At 36.6% G+C, this 21,264-nt stretch overlaps 1 protein-coding gene across 1 annotated transcript in view; it reads left to right on the top strand.

Moving 5' to 3' along the window:
* LOC131948379 (sulfotransferase 1B1-like) overlaps window positions 1–21,264 on the top strand; it is a gene marked incomplete at its 5' end in the record, with an annotated part of 118,162 nt that overhangs the window by 399 nt on the left and 96,499 nt on the right. The window contains 4 exons of the mRNA XM_059309987.1: window positions 1–25; window positions 319–419; window positions 1,499–1,667; window positions 2,842–2,974. The exon at window positions 1–25 is cut by the window's left edge and continues 137 nt beyond it. Of these exons, the coding sequence (XP_059165970.1) occupies window positions 1–25; window positions 319–419; window positions 1,499–1,667; window positions 2,842–2,974 (428 nt within the window). The remainder of the gene's footprint in view (window positions 26–318; window positions 420–1,498; window positions 1,668–2,841; window positions 2,975–21,264) is intronic.

Raw genomic sequence — 21,264 nt, forward strand, 5'->3', positions numbered from 1 at the left:
GTGCCGCTCTTTATCAACGGCAACTGTAAGTTACATTAACTCTGTCTTCTCTCTAAACACGTAATCACTAATTAATTTACCACCCATATATATAAGACCATATAATTGGCATGTTATGTATTTATGTATGTATATATATATATATATATATATATATATATATATATATATATATATATATATATATATATATATATATATATATATATATATATATATATATATATATATATATATATATATATATATATATATATATATATATGTATATATGATAAAATATGAAGTTATCCTATGACACAAACATTGTCTCTTTAGTACCCTACAACTCGTGGTTTGAACACACAGACACCTGGTTGAAGGTCGCTAGGTCAGGAAAACACAAAATTCAGGTGGTCTTCTATGAAGATCTTCATCGAGTGAGTTACTGTGTAAATACTGTCTTGCGTTTGGTGACTTATTTCTACTGTCTTGTGTTTGGTCACTTATGTCTACTGCCTTGTGTTTGGTGACTTATGTCTACTGTCTTGTGTTTGGTGACTTATGTCTACTGTCTTGTGTTTGATGTCTTATGCCTACTGTCTTGTGTTTTGTGACTTGTTTGGTGACTTATGTCTACTGTCTTAGGCTTGGTGACTTATACCTACTTTCTAGTGTTTTGTCTGTGTCTGGTGGCATATGCTTTCTGTCTAGTGTTTGGTGACTCATGTCTTCTGTCCAGTGTTTAATATGTGTGTAGAGGCATACGTCTATCGTCTTGTGTCTCAATGTTTTGTATATATAATGTATCACCTTCTAAAGCTTCGAAGTCTGTGTCTCAACCCCTTAGAACTAACATCTGAAAAAAAAACCTGTAAACCACCTAGGTTTTGAACTCAGTCCTCCTACACCACTTGCCTTATGAACCCCTATTACATTTCCCACAGGCAATGGCCGGCGCTACCTATAAGGCGAACTAGGCGGTCGCCTAGGGCGCTAGCCTTAGGGGGCGCAAATATGTGAAGTCTTCGATAGTAAAAAGTACCTAATAATTAATAATTTTAATTAATTATATAAGCTTTAGACAGGGTAATAAACAAAGGCATGGCGATCGATATCGGTACCCAGGACGAACTATCAATTGTGCACCCTATCTTAAAATTAGGCCTGTATATATATATATATATATATATATATATATATATATATATATATATATATATATATATATATATATATATATATATATATATATATATACTTGAGTTGGTGAAAATGCTCCCCCAAGCTCCCTCACTTTGAAATGTCGGGGGGCTTTCTACTTGTCACTTTGACTTTTTATTTTTGTTTCACACAATTGCTGTAGAAAACAATAAAGGGGAATATGCGCGTTTTAATAATTTTTACCTAAAGCGCTAAATAGCCTTGCACCGGCTCTGCCCACAAGTTTCAAACTCATACATCCCAAGTCTTACAAACCACACCCTTAGCAACTGCCTTTCTACCACATCTCCCACAGGATTTCAACTCCACCGTGTCCAGACTAGCTGACTTTTTGGACGTCGACTACACTCCTGAGCTGATCGCCGCTGTCCACCTGGAGACCACGTTTGACAACATGAAAACACACAAGGACGATTTCACCTTGTCGCTCAGCAAAAACGGGGAATCCCCGATTTACAGAAAAGGTGCGTCATTTTTTCCAGGAAAGTCAGAAAACAATAGGAAAGTTGATAAATAACAAAAGAAATGCTTTTTAGCGCAATTTCCATTCTGGAGAATTGCGTTTATTAACCCGTCATTTCTGGATGTATGAATGAATGGATTGATGTGTGTCCGCAGCTTTAAGTCGTATCTCCTCCTCAACGAAGCAATATCGAGAACTAGTTCCAAAGCAATTATGTTAAGCAAATTACGATGATGAACAAATGGGCCAAAAAATTCCGGGTTTCTTTCATGAATTTACGGAAAAGCCAAAAAACCTCGGGAAAAAAAACAGTTTTTGGCCCATATCTCGACAACCAGACCACTTCGCGAATTGAAACATGTACCAATCGATTTCTGCCATAATTTAGAACAATATTGCCGAAGAAAGTTTTCTAAAATATCATTTCGTTCGGTCACAAAAAATTTTTTGAATTAATTAAAATTTGGACCGAATTAGTAGGCATGTTTATCCAACCACACCACACGCGTCATCACGTTCAATAGCTGCGCCATCACGTTCAATGGCTGCGCCTTCACGTTCGGTAGCTAGGCGCGCCATGGTTTTTAGTCATGTAACTCTATTGTAAATAAAACATGTAAAATACTGAAAAAAAAATTAAATAAAAAACGTTTTAATAACTAACCAATGGTTTTACTAACCCTGCTCTTGATTTACGCTACGACAGAGCTATTTTTAGATAACATAAGGAAATTGCGCTAAAATTGTTACTAGACTTTTTAATTAATTGTTTAAAAACATTAGAAAGAAACAAATAAACTTAGGTTAATTTTTTTAACTGGTTCTATTTTGGGGAACATGTAGGAAATTAAAATAAATTTAGATCTTATTTGTCTATGCAGTGTTTGATACAACAGAGACAGGAGTGTAGCTAGGGGGATATAGGGGAGAGCGGGTGTGGCAGCTGCTCCGGCGCAGACCATAAAGGGGGGGGGGGGCGCTAATTGGATAAAAAAAAATAAAACAGCTCATTTAAAATTTCATCACTGAAAGTTAAGAAAATAGTCTGCAGATTGGCTTTACGAACTTATTTAATACTGGCGTTTCTACATCAACCGTGTGATATCAGACACTTAAATAAATAAAACTGTTAAAGGAAAGTGACTTATAAAATTTTGATTTTTTTTTTCTAACAGGAGAAGTTGGGGACTGGGTCAACTGGTTCACGCATGAGCAGATCGAACAAATCGATCAGAAAATGGAGGCCTGGCGTCTGCACCTGGACAACAGGATCAAGTACTTTACCGACCAGCCCAACCCCACCTATACGTGAGTGACCCACCTACAGTTTAAGCCCTCGTTAATCACTACGAACCCATACAGGATCATCATATGTTGATCTGCTATAGAATAAGGCAGAGACAGTTGTGTTAGTGGCGTTTCACGAAAATGTGGGTATATGGTAAAAAAAACATGTATTTTTAATGTTTTTTACTTTCTTTATATACTTATATTTGAATGATGATATTTTAAAACATGCAAATGCATGAATGTATTTTTTAATATGATTTATGTTGTGTCGATTTGGGGAAATCTCCTTTAAACAAGTTAATAAAAAGTCTAGTGACAATTTAAGCGCAATTTCCTTATGTTATCCATAACAATTTTAAATCGAGATAAATCATATATTCTGCAAATAAATAATGCAACACAAGTAGTTTTAATAATTAAAAACAAAATGGAAAAAAAAATTTATTAACTGCATTTTTTGAGGTTTTTTTTGGCTTTTCTAGGAAATCCAGGAAGGAATTCCGGGAATTTTTTTAGCCCACTGTCATCCTCGAAACTTGCTTAACATATTTGCTTTGGAACTAGTCCTCGAAATTGCTTCGTTGAGGAGGAGATACGACTTAAAGCTGCGGACATCCATCCATCCTTCCCAGAAATGACGAGTTAATAATCGCAATTCTCCAGAATGGAAATTGCGCTAAAAAAATTGCAGCAGAGGGAATCGAATTTTCCCATAAAATGAATCGGGTTTTCCCCATATAAAAGGGGTAGGTCACCAAAGCACTGATGTAATCTCGGGTATGGAGCCCAGTTACCGTGAGCTTATTTGTTATTCCGAATAATTGAAATGAGCCAGATTTTTTTAAAACGAACTATCGTATGCCTGTTTGTATCATAAAACACTTAAAATAAGCCAGACTGTATGCCAGTTATGGTGTGTTATTAGAAAAATACATAAAGTATGAATCAGCCTGTTTAATTTTTTTAACAATACCTTACACTTGACTAATTTTTAGTATGCCTGTTAATTATAGTAAAGAAGCTATGCCAGGTATTTTAGTCCAGATGCAGTATGCTTAATCTTGCCAACAGTGTTTCTTCCAGACTTTTTTCTCCGGGGGGGCACTTGAAATCTTCGGGGGGGGCGGTAAACTTTCTTCGGGGGGGCGGACACTGTTAAAAGTATATATTTTCTATATAAAATATATAAATTTCATTTCGTTCGGGGGGGCGGTAAAAAATTTTCGGGGGGGCTTTGCCCCCCCGAAGAGATGCCTGGAAGAAACTCTGCTTGCCAAGCAAAATGTTTTCTTACAGATTCCTGGTGCCTGTATTTAACAATGTAAACGCAGTGCGCCAGATTTTTCTCTATCAACGAGTTGTAATGTTAATTTTCTTAAACTGGTCTATTTAATGACCGATAAAGAAATTAAATACACTTTTCAAAACTTAATCAAATTGTATGAATTGTCCTATTGCAAGTTTAGATACATTCGTTTTTGTTGCACAGGATTCTAAACATATTATTTTAAAATTAATTAATAAATTATTTTAGCATTTTAAATTTTCATCTTTTATTTAAAAGAAGTTTTCATGCATGCTTCACTGATTTATAGGCTCATCTATTTATTTTTTCTTTTAAATATGATAAAATCCATGCATTAATTTAATTAATTTATATATTTCTGATCACTGACTTATCAGGGTTATGTTACACTCTTACATCTAAGCATATTTTTAATTTAATCTACAGCGCATGTTCATGATGTTCCATTGCTTTCTAGACATTTTCTCGACTTTTTAAAGATTGTTCCATGTATTATTATATTTATCACAATGATGTATGCTATTGCCAGTGATTTTATTGTCAATTCCATAATCTGAACAATTTTGTCATTGGTGTCAATTTAAAGTGTGGTGTGAGTGATGCAGAGGTCTTAGAGGTTCAGAGGCAAAACAAACTCCCACCAAGATAGAGTAATTAAGTAAAAAATTGAGAACCGTCTAGTTTTATTATTTAAATTGATTTTGTTATAATGTATAGTTGCTTAATTAATTAAAAAATTATAAAGTTGTTTTTTAAAAGTCTGAAGAAAATAATAACATAGGCTGCATCATGGCGAAATATTAGAACCACTGATTTCATATTTTAATTTTATTATCTAAATGCAATATTGTCAGTTGGAAAAATAAAAATAGGAATAGTTGCATAGGGTACCTTGTAACAAAGATATTAGAACCACTGCCATAAATTATCCACTTCCTACTTTCACTTTCAGCAGTCACAGATGTGAACACTGTATTGTCTTCATACCAGTACCAGTGTTTCTTCCAGACTTTTTTCTCCGGGGGTGGGGGGGGGGGGCGCTTGAAATTTTCGGGGGGGTTAGACTTTCTTCCGGGAAGGGGGGGGGGGCGGACACTGTTAAAAGTATATATTTTCTATATAAATTATATAAATTTTATTTCGTTCGGGGGGTGGGGGGGGGGTGGGGACGGTAGAATTTTTTCGGGAAGAGATGCCTGGAAGAAACTCAGCTTCAAACATGTGGCAGACACGTTAAGACCTACCCCCCCCCCCCTCCACCCGCATTTCCACTACACACACGACTTAGTTTTTCTAGCTAACTTTCCCCCCACTCTTTTAGAATAAAAATTGTTCTTGAAATAGAAAATTGAAATCCACAAATATAAATTGTACATATTTAAATATTTGTACCCGAAAAAATAAAAAATAAAAAATACCATAAACGAAATAATATATTACCAATCGTATTTCGCGTAAAATACCGATTTCATGTTTTTAAAAAATTATTTTTAGAAATATGTTGGTTTCTAATTAAAATTTGAATCAGAATAGGAATAATTACAGTACAATTTTGAAAAAAAAACCATTTTGGCTATGTTTTAGATATTTATTAACAGGACAAACGTGTAACATTTAAAATGATTACAGAATAATGTTTTATCATTTGATATGTAATTTTTATTCATTTACATATTTGTAAACGTTCTCAAAAAACGTAAATTTACATCTTAGAATAAAGTTGTCAATAATAATGTGAGTTATGAGTTACTAAGTAATTTGAATAACTACTTGAATAAGTAGAAATCTCATATCCATACATCACGCATGCATACACCACTATTATGTGTACACACACACACACACACACACACACATATATATATATATATATATATATATATATATATATATATATATATATATATATATATATCACTAATGAAACGAATATATATATATATATATATATATATATATATATATATATATATATATATATATATGCATCTAGTGTAGCCTGAAAACAGAAATAACCATAGCTATGGCCAATATATTTCATGCGGATCTGTTTTCGAGTTTATCAAGTTATAAGTTTTAGAATTTAAAAAAAAAATCTAATATGTTGCAAATATAAATTTTTACAAACCCTTTTCTTAAGCCATGACGTGCTTCTGTTTGTTAATACAAGGATAGCAAATAACTTCTTTCCGATAACAACACTAACAAACTATATCTAATTTTCAGTGTATAATTTTATACAACTAAACTTACTTAAAAATCCAAACCAAATCCTAAGCCAAGTATTAACAAAGCCCCAACCGTATTCTATAGCCCATACACTAAAGTTCAATACAATTATATATTTATCTGCTAGGGAACACGCCTGATTTACACTGTCCATATAAATCAGGTAAAGAAAAAAATTCATCTGTGGAAACACATGTAAAATGTAGAAAAGTGTGCTGAAGTCGTTTTCTTTTGACAAAAATATAACCAGGAAAGAAAAATAAAAAATTCATTAAAAAACGTTTAATAACAAGCTTTTATGAAATAATGCATTAAAAAGTAGAAAATAAATAATTTTCTTTTAATATGTAACAATACATTACTATTTGAATTTTAAAAAATCGAAAATAAAAATCTCAATCTTTTACACGTCGCTGAGTCGGAAAAAAAAAGTTTTGCAATTTTGTCTGTATTTATGTGTTTGTTAGTGTCTGTCTGTCTACATGATAACTTGAGTACCCTAACTGCTAGGTTGATGACATTTCATATAACAAATTTGTAAATCTGTGTCAACTTTTCAGCGATTTCCGATAACCGGAAGTGGAACTTATTCTATTTTTATTTCTTCAAACGCCTATAACTTAATTATTGTTTCAGATAAAGAAACGAAATTTCACATGTAAGTAACAGTTCTAATTATCTGCCTTCCGTCAAATTTTGAAATATTTCCGTGGATCGAAAATAGTGATTTACGCTATTTCCGATTTCTCAAAAAAAAAAACGAAAATGAATTTAGAAAGTACTAATAAAATTCCGCACTATTACACAGATATTGTTTGCCATTCGCTTGGTGCGCTATTCTTTTTTTCTATAAGATTCTAATCTATTTTTAAAAAGAGTAAAAATCATTTCTATATCCCTAGTTGCATCCCCCGTAGTATTATGTGAGAATATTCGAGAAAGTTAGGGGAGATCACTCCCGCTTTATTTTTTCAGTAATTTTTTTTTTTAAATTTACAAATGAGTTGAATTAATGACTAAAAACTACCCAATGAACATGAAAACGCGCGTATAATAGTGCGGAAAAGTTAGATAAGTTAGATAATTCTGCCTACTAATTCGGACACAATTTTAGTTAGTTCTTACAGTCAAATAATAATTAGGAATCAAATTAAGTCAAATTTAATGTCAGATTGCATTGTCTTTATGTCTTCACCCACGTGCCAACTTTGGAATGAATCAGTCTTTTAGAAATGCCCGAAATTTTGCTCGGCCGTATGACGACAGAGTAAGCAAGTTGAACAAAAAGCTTGTAAAAAAATTTTGTTGATTCGAGTTGCGAAATTAAATTTTTTCCAGGTAATGTTTCGAAGTATGAACTCTTAATGTTCAGTAGTTGGGAAACCATGATTGTGATTCGCTATCGAATGGGGCAGGGTCACTCGGGAATCTGATGTTGTACGGGTTTAACATTATAAGTTTAAATTTCAACAGATTATATGATAAGCTTTAACAGATTCCATGATAAGTTTAAACAGACGGACTAAACATCTATCAGTTCCCAAGAAAATGCGCAAAAGGAAAAATGCGCAAAAGGAAAAATGCGCAAAAGGAAAAATGCGCAAAAGGAAAAATGCGCAAGCGGAAAAATGCGCAAATACAAAATATACTAATACATTTAATTTTGTCATATTTCGTGGTAAAGTGTTTTATAAAAAGCACATATAGTCATTAATTTTTTTACGCCTGCAAATGATTGATTTATGATCGATTTAAAAAAATATAATTCTCTTTCGCACATTTTCGTTTTTCCATTGCGCAGTTTTCGTTTTTCCATTGCGCAGTTTTCGTTGCGCATATTTCTCTTTACCACATCCATCCACCCACTTGCCCGTCCGTCCTTTAAAAAAAAAGTCTCATTTTGAGCTGCATTAGCAAAGTATACTTATTCAAATTTAAGAAAACTGATGCTTGGTTTTGACTTACTTGACTTAATTTGATTTAACACTTTGCTCTCTGTGGAGCGTAGGTCCTCACCATAATCTTCCATTTTGTCCGGCCTTTGATTTTGCCATCCTCCCAAGACATGTCTGCTGTCTTCAGTTGTTCGAGAAAAACAATCTCCAGGTCTGTCTTGGGCGCCGTCTCTATCACTTGCAAGGAGGTTCCATTGAAGCACCTAACGTGTCACATTAGGCTACCTGTGTTAACGAACTGATTTCAATATTTTGTACATCAATATGTGATACCTAAATACAAGATGTTAAAAGACAGTTACAAGTAAAAAAAAAAGGGCACAAATGTAATAGTTCTCCCCAGGCATCTGCCGTCCTTTCGTCCGTCCGTCCATCTGACCTTACACTCATCGGCCCGTCCATCAATCTTCCTATCAACCATGTCACAGAAGCTGCACATGTCATGTCCCACACAAAAGCGAATTTAATTAAAACGAATAAAATGTTACGTAGTTGTGACGTGGGCGACAGGTAAGACAACTAAACATTGTGTGCCAGGTCTAGCACACATCAGTCAGCAGGTGCACGATTGGGGTGGGGTTGGGGTTGGGGTGATAATAAACGGCTAATAAAGATATAAAATTGTCCCAGATATTGAACAGAGTGAAGTTTTTATGCATCGGCAAACACTGAGGCCCCCAGTTTTTGGACAGAGAGTAGAATGTAATGGAGGCAGAGATAAGGGGCGATCAAATACAGACATTCCACTGTAGACCAAATACAGACATTTCACTGTAGACCAAATACAGGCATTCCACTGTAGACCAAATACAGGCATTCCACTGTAGACCAAATACAGGCATTCCAATGTAGACCAAATACAGACATTCCACTATAGATAAGATACAGACATTTTACTGCCATTCGAAAATATACAACACAATTTGAAATTTTGTGACTAAATTCAATAAACATGCGGGCGTGATTCTAAAGTTTTTGCATCATTTCGGTTTGTCCAGAAATTAAAAGTTTTGTAAAATAAAAGGACCAAAAAGATCCTATGTCTCTGCCCAGGTGGTATGAAATATCCCTCTCATGACCTGGTTTTTACAAGTAAAATGATCCGTTTCATAACCAGGCGCTAAGGTGTCATCCATAAATGACGTCCCGCTTTTTTTACTTTTTTACCTCCCCCTCCCCTCCGTCAAACATCGTCACAAAAAGCTAGACCCCCCCCCTCTAAAATGGCGTCACACCGCAGCCTAAAACACCCCTCCAAATTGCTGTTGAATTTTTCTTAAAACATTGATATTTTTCCAAAATCTTGTCAGAATTCTGTCAAAAGAGTATTTTGATCAATTCCTATTACAATTTATTGAAAACCGTTTTCTAAACGCGAAATTACGGATAAAACTAGTTTTCTAACATTGCTTTTTTGTAATGCAAAAGTGTGACGTCACACCATCTGACACCCCCCCCCCCTTTCCCTCATCATACACCGTCACAAAATTACGGACCCCCCTCTCCCCTACGCGTGTGACGTCATTTATGGACGACCCCTAACCATTCGCGGAAGTTTTTCTTAACCAGACGCTCACTAATAAAGAAACCGTTGATCTAATATTTGGATACGGATAAAGAATAAACCGGGAGTGATCTCCCATAAACTTTCTCGAATACTCTTATATAACTTGGAATGTAGTCATGATTTTTAATTACTTAAACTTTTAAAAATAGAATAGAATCTCATAGAAAAAAGAATTGCGCACCAAGCGAACGCCAAAACAAAATGTGCATAATAGTGCGCAATATTATTACTACTTTATAAATTTACTTGCGTTTTTTTGAGAAATCGAAAATAGCGTAAATTATTACTTCCGGATAACGGACATAACTCAAAACTTGACAGCAGGTAGAGAATTAGATCTTTTACTTACATGTGAAATTTCATTGATCTATCTGAGATAGTACTCAAGTTATAGGCTTTTGAAAAATTCAAAGTAGAAAAAGTACCACTTCCGGTTATCGGAAATCGCTCAAAAGTTTATCAGGATCTACGATTTTGATAGAATACTTATATATGAAATTACATTAACCTAGCTGTAACGATGCTTAAGTTATCGTGTTTACACACAGACACTTAGACTCACACACAGACACACAGACATACGGACAAGATTGCAAAATTATGTTTTTCCGTATCAGTGAGGTGTAAAACGTCGAGATTTGTAATAATCTTGTTTTTTTGCACGATTACAATACTTTCTATATACTTCGTATATACGGGAACGTAAAAAGCAACTGAAATTTTAAGAAATTAAAAAAAAATCCTGTCTGAGAATGAGGACATTTAACCTTATAATTGCTTTCACCTGAGGTCTCTTGGGGAACCATTTTTACAGTGACGTGGAAAGGTTGAAGGAACGTTGTGTGACGAAATTTAGCACCCCACCCTCTCAGAATTGAGCACCTACCCCTAAGGGTATGAGCGGGGTGTTACTGAAATGATGAAGGGAAGCGGAAAATGCCTAAAGACGGTGGTAAAATAATACATTAGTTGTTCAAATGTTGTCTCTGTATGTGTCCAGAAAACTTACTAATGTTTGTGATTTGAATAAAAGATAAGGCAGATGTTGTTATGTTGATCTATCTGCAACTGCCGAAAACTTATAATAAAGACGTTGTTGCTTTAAAAACATTATCGGAAACTAACTTTGCTATATTACTTATAACCATTCTCCCGAAAACCTTATATCTTTAACAAGGTATTATACATACGGCTGGCAAACCACTGACCAATTTATGACCAACCTAACCCTAGCCGTCACGTTCCTGTCCTAAACCAAAGTCCAACCTTAATGCTTAAAGTGTCTTTATCAGAATACCCCTTGAGTAAACTTTCCTAATCGAACAGCAACTTTAAGCCCTTATATTTAACTCATTCATATACAATTATAGACATAATAACAGGTCGATGTATTTTCACCACCCCTCTCCCCCTTCCTTTCACACGTAAACTTAACCGAATTGAAATACACTGCCACAAAAACCGCAGTAAGTAGATCTACGTACAAAGCGATAGACTGTAGCTTACAGAAATAAAAGAATATCTTTCTCTCTTTGCTATGGTTGTCTGGGAATGGGGAAAAATGTACTCGGCGGGAAACAAACATGTCCCCCGTACACTACAGCCCCCATTTCCTCCCCCCCCCCCCCCCCCCCCCCCCGCATTCACCCAGGTGGTCAGTACCGAAACACGTGACTTTCATAGAAGACCAATTTGCTTGTGGTGCAATCAAGACACACATGATCTGAGAATGTATATATATATATATATATATATATATATATATATATATATATATATATATATATATATTACAGTTTCCCCCAAGCCAGGTTGTTTTAACTATGTTATTCGTTTTTCTTTTGAAATCCGAATACCAATATGTGCGAGTGTTATCGTAATAATATTGGTGGCCATATTTATTACCATTTATATTGTTTCTGGGGAGGCGATATATATATATATATATATATATATATATATATATATATATATATATATATATATATATATATATATATATATATATATATATATATATATATATATCCTGTGTCTTTTACCAAACATCCCGAGTAATGTATTAAACATTATGTCTTGTACCAAACATCCTTAGTCGTCTTGTACAAAACATCATTAGTCTTGTACCTAACATCATTAGTCTTGTACCAAACATCATGTTTTTTACCAAACATCTTGTGTCTTGTCACCAAACATCCATAGTCGTGTACCAAACATCCTGTGTCTTGTACCAAACATCCTTAGTCTTGTATCAAACATCCCGAGTAATGTATTAAACATCGTGTCTTGTACCAAACATCTTTTGTCACATACCAAAATCCTTGGTCTTGTACCAAACACCCCGCGTCTTGTCATCAGCTGATACCATGGTACTACAACAAGGATGATCACGTCTACCATCTTATTGGTCAACATTTCCCACTTCCTACTTCCCTCCAATTCCCCTTCTACTCCCTCTCCATTCCCCGACCTTCACATTGCAAACTTACCTGTTGCACATTTTCACATTGACAGTCAACTTTGCAATAAATTAACCCATGAGGATAACGACTGTTCCAAAAACAAAACTCAGAAATAATAGAAAATGAAAACAAAATTAGAGTAACAAAACACCCAACTCAGACAAGGCTTGTTGATTTACCTTGGAGTTATTGATTCGCTTGTTAGTTTAGCCATCGCAAAAAGCGAATGGGAAATAGTTTTATTTTTTGAGACGAGGTCGGCAGAATATTGGCTCTAGGCTTGATCACGTGACCGTCACGTGTTCTTGACCCGGTTTTTCTTTGATTTCTGAGAACTTTTTCTTGTTGATATTGTTGTTGATTGAGGTGGTCAAAGCTGTAGGTGAAATCTTTAGACAGGGGAAACGGTTTGAGGTGTGCGGGGAGGGGGGGGGTGAATATATCTGGGGCATATCTCTCGGGGCAGTAAAATAATGATTTATTAAATACAAAGGAAACATAATTATACTTTGCCTTAATTTCTATGACGTAATTTAGATATACAAGATGGACTCAGAGGTATCCTACAGATTTGAGAACTGAACTCGATACAATCAGCTTAGCAGTCACGAACTCTACCTCCCGATTACGCAGTCCAAAGAGCAGCTCATCGTTCTCTTACTGTATGTGACGACTGCAAACATCTTTATCGTCCTCATACACCGAATCTTTTGTCCATACACATTCCCATGGCCAAAGACAGAGTCCTTTTGCCAAAGTTAAATGGTCATAGTCAGATTCCCAGGCCCATCAAAGTTTCTTTTTTCTTCGGGGAGGGGGGGGGGGAGGGGCACTTGAAATTTTTGGGGAGGGGGGGAATAACATTTCTGGGAGCGGTGTATATTTTCTTTATAAATTATATTTCGTTCATTTGGGAGTGGTGAGGGGGTTAGATCATTTTTCTGATAAGTAGAGGGCCTCCCCAACCCACCAGACCGAAATAATGCCTGGAAGAAACTCTGAGGGCCATACATTCCCATCATCAGTGTTTGACCGCATCATGAGACGTTTTGAAATTATTTTTTAGAATTTTTTTCTAAAAATAATCTACATTACCAGATAAATTATCCACCCCCCCCCCCCCATTAAAAAAAAGAAATTTTACCAGACCTCCTCTTTACCTGATCATTCCCAGACATTATTCCCCGACCACCCTATTTTTTAAAATCATGAATCTGTGATTTCCACACCTCACCCAATAACCTCACCTAACCATCACCCCCCTCCCCCCCCTCCCCCTACCGCTTTTTCAGTTCACCCACACCTTTGATGTGAAAGCGAGGCAACCGGTACAGATGTAGGACATAGTTCCTGAACGATCGTCCGGTAATCAAAACGTCTTTCGAGACCGCCATTCAACCCATGGTTACACACAGTGTTAGCTCTTCCTTAACCTTTGTCTGACCTCATAAAGTCACTAGCCCGTACAGTGCCGTAACCTCGCTGAAAAATGTAAGACCATATTTTCTTTTACAGGTAATTTACAGTGTCAACAACAAAGGAGTTAAGGAAGCGTTGATCAGAGGGTTATCTTGGATCAGTTGTTATGCACCTGTTAAAAAAGAAATCGTGTTTCGTCAAGACCTTCAAGCGCTGTTGTTGCGTGTGATGTGGGGGTTAATTTTTTAAAAAGGGGGAGCGGGGGTTGATGTAAGAGAAAGGTGGGGAGGTTGATGACCTTGACGGGGTTGCGTCATGATCTAGATCTCAGACTCGGAGTGACACACGTCAAGATGGCGGCATGTCGCGGTGTGGTGTGGTGGCGGAGTTACCCTGGTTTGTGATCTTTGGTCCACTTCTCGGTGCCAGCCGGGGCTGTCTGTGTGTACATGTCTACAGGGTTGCGTGGCAGGGTCACTTTAAGCGACCACCAATGACCACTATACGAAAGTCTCGAGTTCGAATCCAGGTTGAAGTCACTAGAATGTCCCCGAGTCCACCCAGCTCTGAAGGGTACCTAACTCACGTTAAGGAAAGCAAAGACGGCTGATCACAGTGCTGAACAAACTATCCTTTCATATCCCGAGGTCTCTGAAAGAAATGAACTCTACTTCATCTGCCCTTTGTGGATTGGGCACGAAAAGAAAAAATGATTGACCACCATTGACCATGCATCAATACAAATCCATCCACCATCGACAACTGACCATCATTGACCACTGACCCCCATCGTACGCTGAATACTATTATTTTTAAAAAATCAATAACAGTTAATAAGCAAGGTCCTACATGTCCTATATGTTTATTTTTTTCCGTTTACGGATAAGCTTGGAGTATTATAATTGTTCATTACATTGAAACAAGCGGGTCCGCCGGTGCCCCACCAGGGTTAATTTGGCGCCCTGGGCTATCCTGTGAGCGTTATGGTGCTTAATTTTACTTTAAACAGTGCGATAGAATATGGATAAGAAAGGTTACTATAGTCTTTAAGTGAATCGAATCCGGGTGTCCTCTGGTGCCCAGACAGGGTGCTATTTGGTGCCCCGGGCCTCCCATGTTCGGTTTGTCGCCTACGTTCTTTTAAGTGAGTGCAAAAGACTGTGAACAAGTTGGGGTATTATAGTCGTTTATTAAGCTGAAACTGGCGATTCCGCCGGCGCCCGTGCATGGTGCGATTTTGCGTCCCAGGCTAGACTTTAAGCACTTTGCGTTTATATTTGCGTTTGTGTTTTCTTTGTCTTTAGGTTGGGTTTGCGTTAGTGGTTGGGCTTGCGCTTTGATTTTGTTCGTTTTCGTTCTTTTTTTTTCGTTTTCGTTTTGTGTTTTTTTTTCTTTGGGTTTGTGTTTGTATGTGTGTTTGTGGTTAGTTTTGTGTTTGTGTTTGTGGTTGGGTTTGGGTTTGTGTTATCGTTTGTATTAGTGTTTGCTTTGAGTTATGTTTCCTTTCTTTATTTGTGTTTTGGTTCTGGTTGGTTGTAGTTAGGGTGGGCAATGCCGGGTATATGCAGATTACTAAACACACGTGTCATGGTCCTTTACAGATAGGTTTTTCACAGAGCCTAGAGCAGGGCCTGGCCGGGACGGCTAGTAATAATCTAAAGTAACTTGGATCAATATTTCCTCGAAAGTAAAGCGAATTTCTTAAAGTATCTGATCTCTTGACGAATTTTTTTGCCACACATTAAAAAACGCGTTAAAGCATTTTGTTTTATTGAAATATAAGACATTTTTAAATAAGATATAAATGGAAAATGCCAACAAAACTGAGTTTCATTGTAATTATTTCTATAAATATAATCCATCTTGACCCTGAGTGAAAAAACAAAAGAACAGACGTCATAGTTTAAGAGCGATTTTCTATTTTAAGCGGTTGTTTATGTAACACGTTACACAATATCGTCAGTACGTGTCAAGTTTAATCATGTTTGACTGAAATTTAAAAAAAAAAAGTTTAAAATTTTATAATGATTAACAAATAGAGTTTTATTAAGGTTAGCCTGTCATGGTCACCCGATCTTGCCGAGTACAAGAACTAAATTAGTTTTTGGACTTTGTTTTGTTTTTATATTTTCTGTATGAGACTTAGGTTCGAAATATCTGATCGGGCTGCTGTTTTTTACTTTCTCGTAAATACGAAGTATAGAAAAATTATTGGAAACCTGGGAAACAAAAAATCGAAATTTTTGCAAATCTTTACGTTTTACACCTCCCTGAGTCGGAAAAACATGGTTTTGCAATCTTGCCCGTATGTCTGTGTGTGAGTGTGTGTATGTGTGTGTGTGTGTGTGTGTGTGTGTGTAAACACGATAACTTGAGTACCGTTACAGCTAGGTTGATGAAATTTCATATATAAGTATTCTATCAAAATCGTATAGATCCGTGTCAACTTTTGGGCGATTTCCGATAACCGGAAACGGAACTTTTTGTACTTTGAATTTTTCAAAAGCCTATAACTTGAGTACTATTTCAGACAGATAAATGAAATTTCACATGTAAGTACAATATCTAATTTTCTGCCTTCTGTCAAATTTTGAACCGTGAACCGGAAGTAGTAATTTTCACTATTTCCGATTTCTCAAAAAACGCATGTAAATTTATAAAGTACTAATAATATTCCGCACTATTATACACAACTTTATTCGGCGTTCGTTTGGTGCGCAATTCTTTTTTTTTCTATGAGATGCTATACTATTTTAAAAGGTTTAAGTATTTAAATGGATTATCATAACTATATCCCGAGTTCCCATCTCCTGCTGTTTTATATAAGAATATTCGAGTAAGTTTAGGGGGGATCACTCCCGGTTTATTTTTTTTAAGGGCAGAATGGCTATCCCGACACAGCTTTAAGAACTCTTTAAATTACCTTCCCTTTTGAATGTGTGTGGGGAGGGGAGATTGTGTGTGGGGAGAGGGATTTAGTGTGGGGAGAGGGATTGTATGTGGCGAGCAGAATTGTGTGTGTTGATGAGGATTGTGTGCGGGGAGAGGGATTGTGTGGGGAGGGAAGGGTGGTTTAAGTCGACCAAGTAGCTAAAGTTTAAATCTCTTCCAGTATCACAGAACATCTAGCACCAGAGTATACATGATCTAAAAATAACTTTTCTGCCTAATTTAGGTAAGCGTTCCTTCTAATTTTGGTAACCCCATGCTTGCAGTTAAATAAACAACCCATTATAAAGCCTCTCAGACGCAGGCGTAGATTTAAACATTTACAAGAATCAAAGGGTTCTTTACAGAGTGGTATCTAGTTTTTTGTTAGTGTTCAACACCTTTATTGAAATGTGCAATGAATAGATACGTCCAACCTCGGAATATTAATAAGCAGCGGTTCTAAAACCTTTAATATTCCCGTCATTAAGAAAGCCTACATATTATAGCGTATTGGAGGTTAGTTTAATATTGTCACAACCACCTTAACCCTATCTAGTTCGCACCGTCAATACGATACTTCCTACCTTAACCCTATCTAGCCCGGACCTTCAACACGATCATTCCTGGAATATAAAACCTTGGTCATTTGACTGTATAAAAGTTACATTATAAAAATCAGCTGTACGTAAAGCAGGTAATTAAAAAAAGAAATTTACTCAGTGTGCAAGTCCAATCCATGCTGAGTTATATTTAGTGCTAAATGACTAAATGGCGCGGATAAGTGACGTAAGGTATTTGAACAAGAGAAAATCTTAATAATATAGCAGCTTAATTTACATATTCTCACCTGTTTATAAAAGCGTCGGAGAAGGAGTCTTGTGGGTGTGGGGTCGTATTTGAATGAAAGGGGTATGGGGGGGGGGTAGACTTTTAACATGACACACAAAGGTTAAATAAAAATATCGGATTTTTTTTCTATGGTGATATTTATTTCCCGATTGCCAGTTCGATTTTTTTATTGCATTGTTGGTTGTACGCAGAGGCGTCGCGAGTTAGGGACGGGGGTGCGGACCGCACCAGTTGGCTCTATTTAGGAAGTGGACACCAAGACAAAAAAAATGAAAGATTTTTAGAATAAATATGTTTTTTGTCAGTTCAATGAATGGTTAATTAGATTTAAAAATTATTTAAAATACATAATGACGATCCCGACAAGGGGGGGGGGGGTGACATGACGAAAGCATGCTGACTATAGAGAAAACAATACTACGCCCGGATGTATTAACAACCGACTATAGATAAACACTGTAAACACTTTAAAGCTTATACCGGGGGGGGGGGGGGGGTAAACAACAAAATTTACAGAGAATTAATGGGGAGGTGGGTGAGACCATAAAGTGTCGTAACAGGTGACACACGACGTAGCGACGCCACTGGATGCGAAAGGTCAGATGTAATAAATCTATTTAAAACAGGATCTCCACTAAAACTAACATTAAGAAACGACAGCTACCGTGCAGTTTGTTCTTGGGTGGATAAGGGCTATGGAGGCAAATCAGGAAAAGAAGAAATAGACAGAGTCGGAGACAAAGGGCATATGGCGCATAACAAGTTGACACGTGATACTTAATTGTGCTGGGGGAATAAGGCTGGTAAGTAGGTTATCAACCAGTTCTATGGCTTGCGCAGGTTTTTTGAGCCGTAGAGCTGGTTGGTGACCTACTTACCAGTCTTATTCCCGTTCAATATTACACAATTAAAAACTTCTGTTAATAATTCAAGATAATCCCTGCGGCAGTGAAATCTAAACCGTAGACCCTAGTGTGGTGACCTTGACTTTGCTCCAAATATCGCATTCCCTTGCTCCAGAACTAGCTTCTGGTTTTAAAACGGAATAATTGCTTCTTTGTTGCTCTTTTTTCTTCTGTCTTTGAGAAAGCCAAACTACACCGCGACTCCTGACCGCCTGAATTGTGGAAAGCTGTTTAAGGATGAAACGTGATATATCCGCCTGATTATATCTTCTTAGACCACGGTGTTTTTTTTAAACAAAGGGGTTTCTGTTTCATTAAATTTTAATCTTAAATAATATTAAATAACATATTTTAAATATATATGCATTATATATATATATATATATATATATATATATATATATATATATATATATATATATATATATATATATATATATATATAACTTGATAAGGTGGTTATGTGGTGGTCCTACACAGATGGAGTAGGGGAGGACGTGGTGGATCAATCAGAAACTTCTATATAGAACATAGCAACAATTTTTATACAGAACTTCGTAAAGGAAATAGTATACAGAACATGGATAATGAACTTGCATACATAGTATGTAAAAAGAGTATTATAGAGAGCATGATCAAAGAACCTGTATCAGTGGCGGAAGTAGAAAAAAAGGGCCACCCTGCAAATAAAATTCTGGCCCCCCTATATATATATATATATATATATATATATATATATACATATATATATATATATATATACACATATGTATATACACACATAATACAAACATTGCATATTCATATCTGGCCTGATCGGGTTTTGGAAATAAATTTCTTATTTTTTCAATTTAAACAAACTACAAAATGTCATGTGTGTAAGTGCATTTGTCTGTTTTGAATATTTTTTTAGTACTAATATATTAAAAGGAGCTTATGTTCACCCCTATTTAACTATTTTAAAAAAAAGGGAAATAAGTCTTGGAAGTGTTTTGAACTTTTGCCCATCTTTCACACTACAGCCGAGGCATATATTTTTTTTACGCAACAGCATGCGTTAGCTACTGTATAACATCACTACTGTAGTAGTTCTGTTTGTTATTTATAAAAGCTTATATTCATATCGTAAAGTCAAGAATGCAAGAAAATAAAAAAAAATTAACCATAAAAATGTATTATGGTCGGCTATGGGCCCCAAAATGGAGTGGGCCCCCCGCATTGCGGGATCTGGCGGCACTGCAGTTCCGTCCCTGACTTGTATACAGAATATAGATACCAACCTGCGTACAGTAAATAGACACCAGTGTCATAGCGTAGATATAAAGAATTAGACGACTAGTAGAGGTTACAAAGGACGGTGCGAACTTGACTGTAGACGATTTGGTGCGAGAGTATTGTGCGCATGTTGAATACAATATTTGTGGCGCGAATGTGACGTGAGCATGACACGACAATGTACCAATGACGTAGACCGCGGCAGTAACGTGAGTTGGGGGTTAGTAATTGTAGGAGACGGATGTATTCTTTGATATTGTGCAAATAAGTGTGTATTGATAAAGTTAGTGTTCTTTTCATAAACGAAGTGGTTGACGTTTGTTAATTAGTGTCTGCGGAACATAAGAGTGATTCCCGTCCTACTCACAAGTATAATAGTTGACGTATGAATAGTAGCAGATCAGAATATAGAAAAGATATAGAAAAGATATAATTATATAATATATATGAAACCCCCCATCACAACCAGCATGTATAAAGCGCATGAATATAGAACTTACATATGTCATTTTGAAACTTATTTTACGCTTTGTGAGCATTGATAAAATGGTTTATATGTACATTTAGGTCTGATCAACTCTTTTCCCAACCAGTGTTTATTCCAGACTTTTTTCTCCGGGGGGCACTTAAAATTTTCGGGGGGGGGGGGGGGGGGGGAGAGCGGTAGACTTTCTTCGGGGGGGGGGCGGACACTATTAAAACACTTCGGGGGGGGGGGGCTTAGCCTGGAAGAAAATCTGTGATCTATATCTCTCTGGTGCTAGCCTGTGGTCTATATCTCTCTGGTGCTAGCCTGTGTTCTATATCTCTGGCCATCCTCTGGTGCTAGCCTGTGGTCTATATCTCTCTGGTGCTAGCCTGTGGTCTATATCTCTGGCCATCCTCTGGTGCTAGCCTGTGGTCTATATCTCTCTGGACATCCTCTTGTGCCAGCCTGTGGTCTATATCTCTCTGGTGGTAGCCTGTGGTCTATATTTCTCTGGCCATCCTCTGGTGCTAGCCTGTGGTCTATATCTCTGGCCATCCTCTAGTGCTAGTCTGTGGTCTATATCTCTCTGGTGCTAGCCTGTGGTCTATATCTCTCTGGCCATCCTCTGGTGCTAGCCTGTGGTCTATATCTCTCTGGTGCTAGCCTGTGGTCTATATCTCTCTGGACATCCTCTTGTGCCAGCCTGTGGTCTATATCTCTCTGGTGCTAGCCTGTGGTCTATATTTCTCTGGCCATCCTCTGGTGCTAGCTTGTGGTCTATATCTCTGGCCATCCTCTGGTGCTAGCCTGTGGTCTAAATCTCTCTGGTGCTAGCCTGTGGTCTATATCTCTCTGGTGCTAGCCTGTGGTCTATATATCTCAGGTGCTAGCCTGTTGTCTATATCTCTGGCCATCCTCTGGTGCTAGCCTGTGGTCTATAT

The sequence above is a fragment of the Physella acuta genome, unplaced genomic scaffold (assembly GCF_028476545.2).
Source record: "Physella acuta isolate Inbredline_101_S28 unplaced genomic scaffold, ASM2847654v3 ptg000642l, whole genome shotgun sequence".
Classification (NCBI taxonomy): Eukaryota; Metazoa; Mollusca; class Gastropoda; family Physidae; genus Physella; species Physella acuta.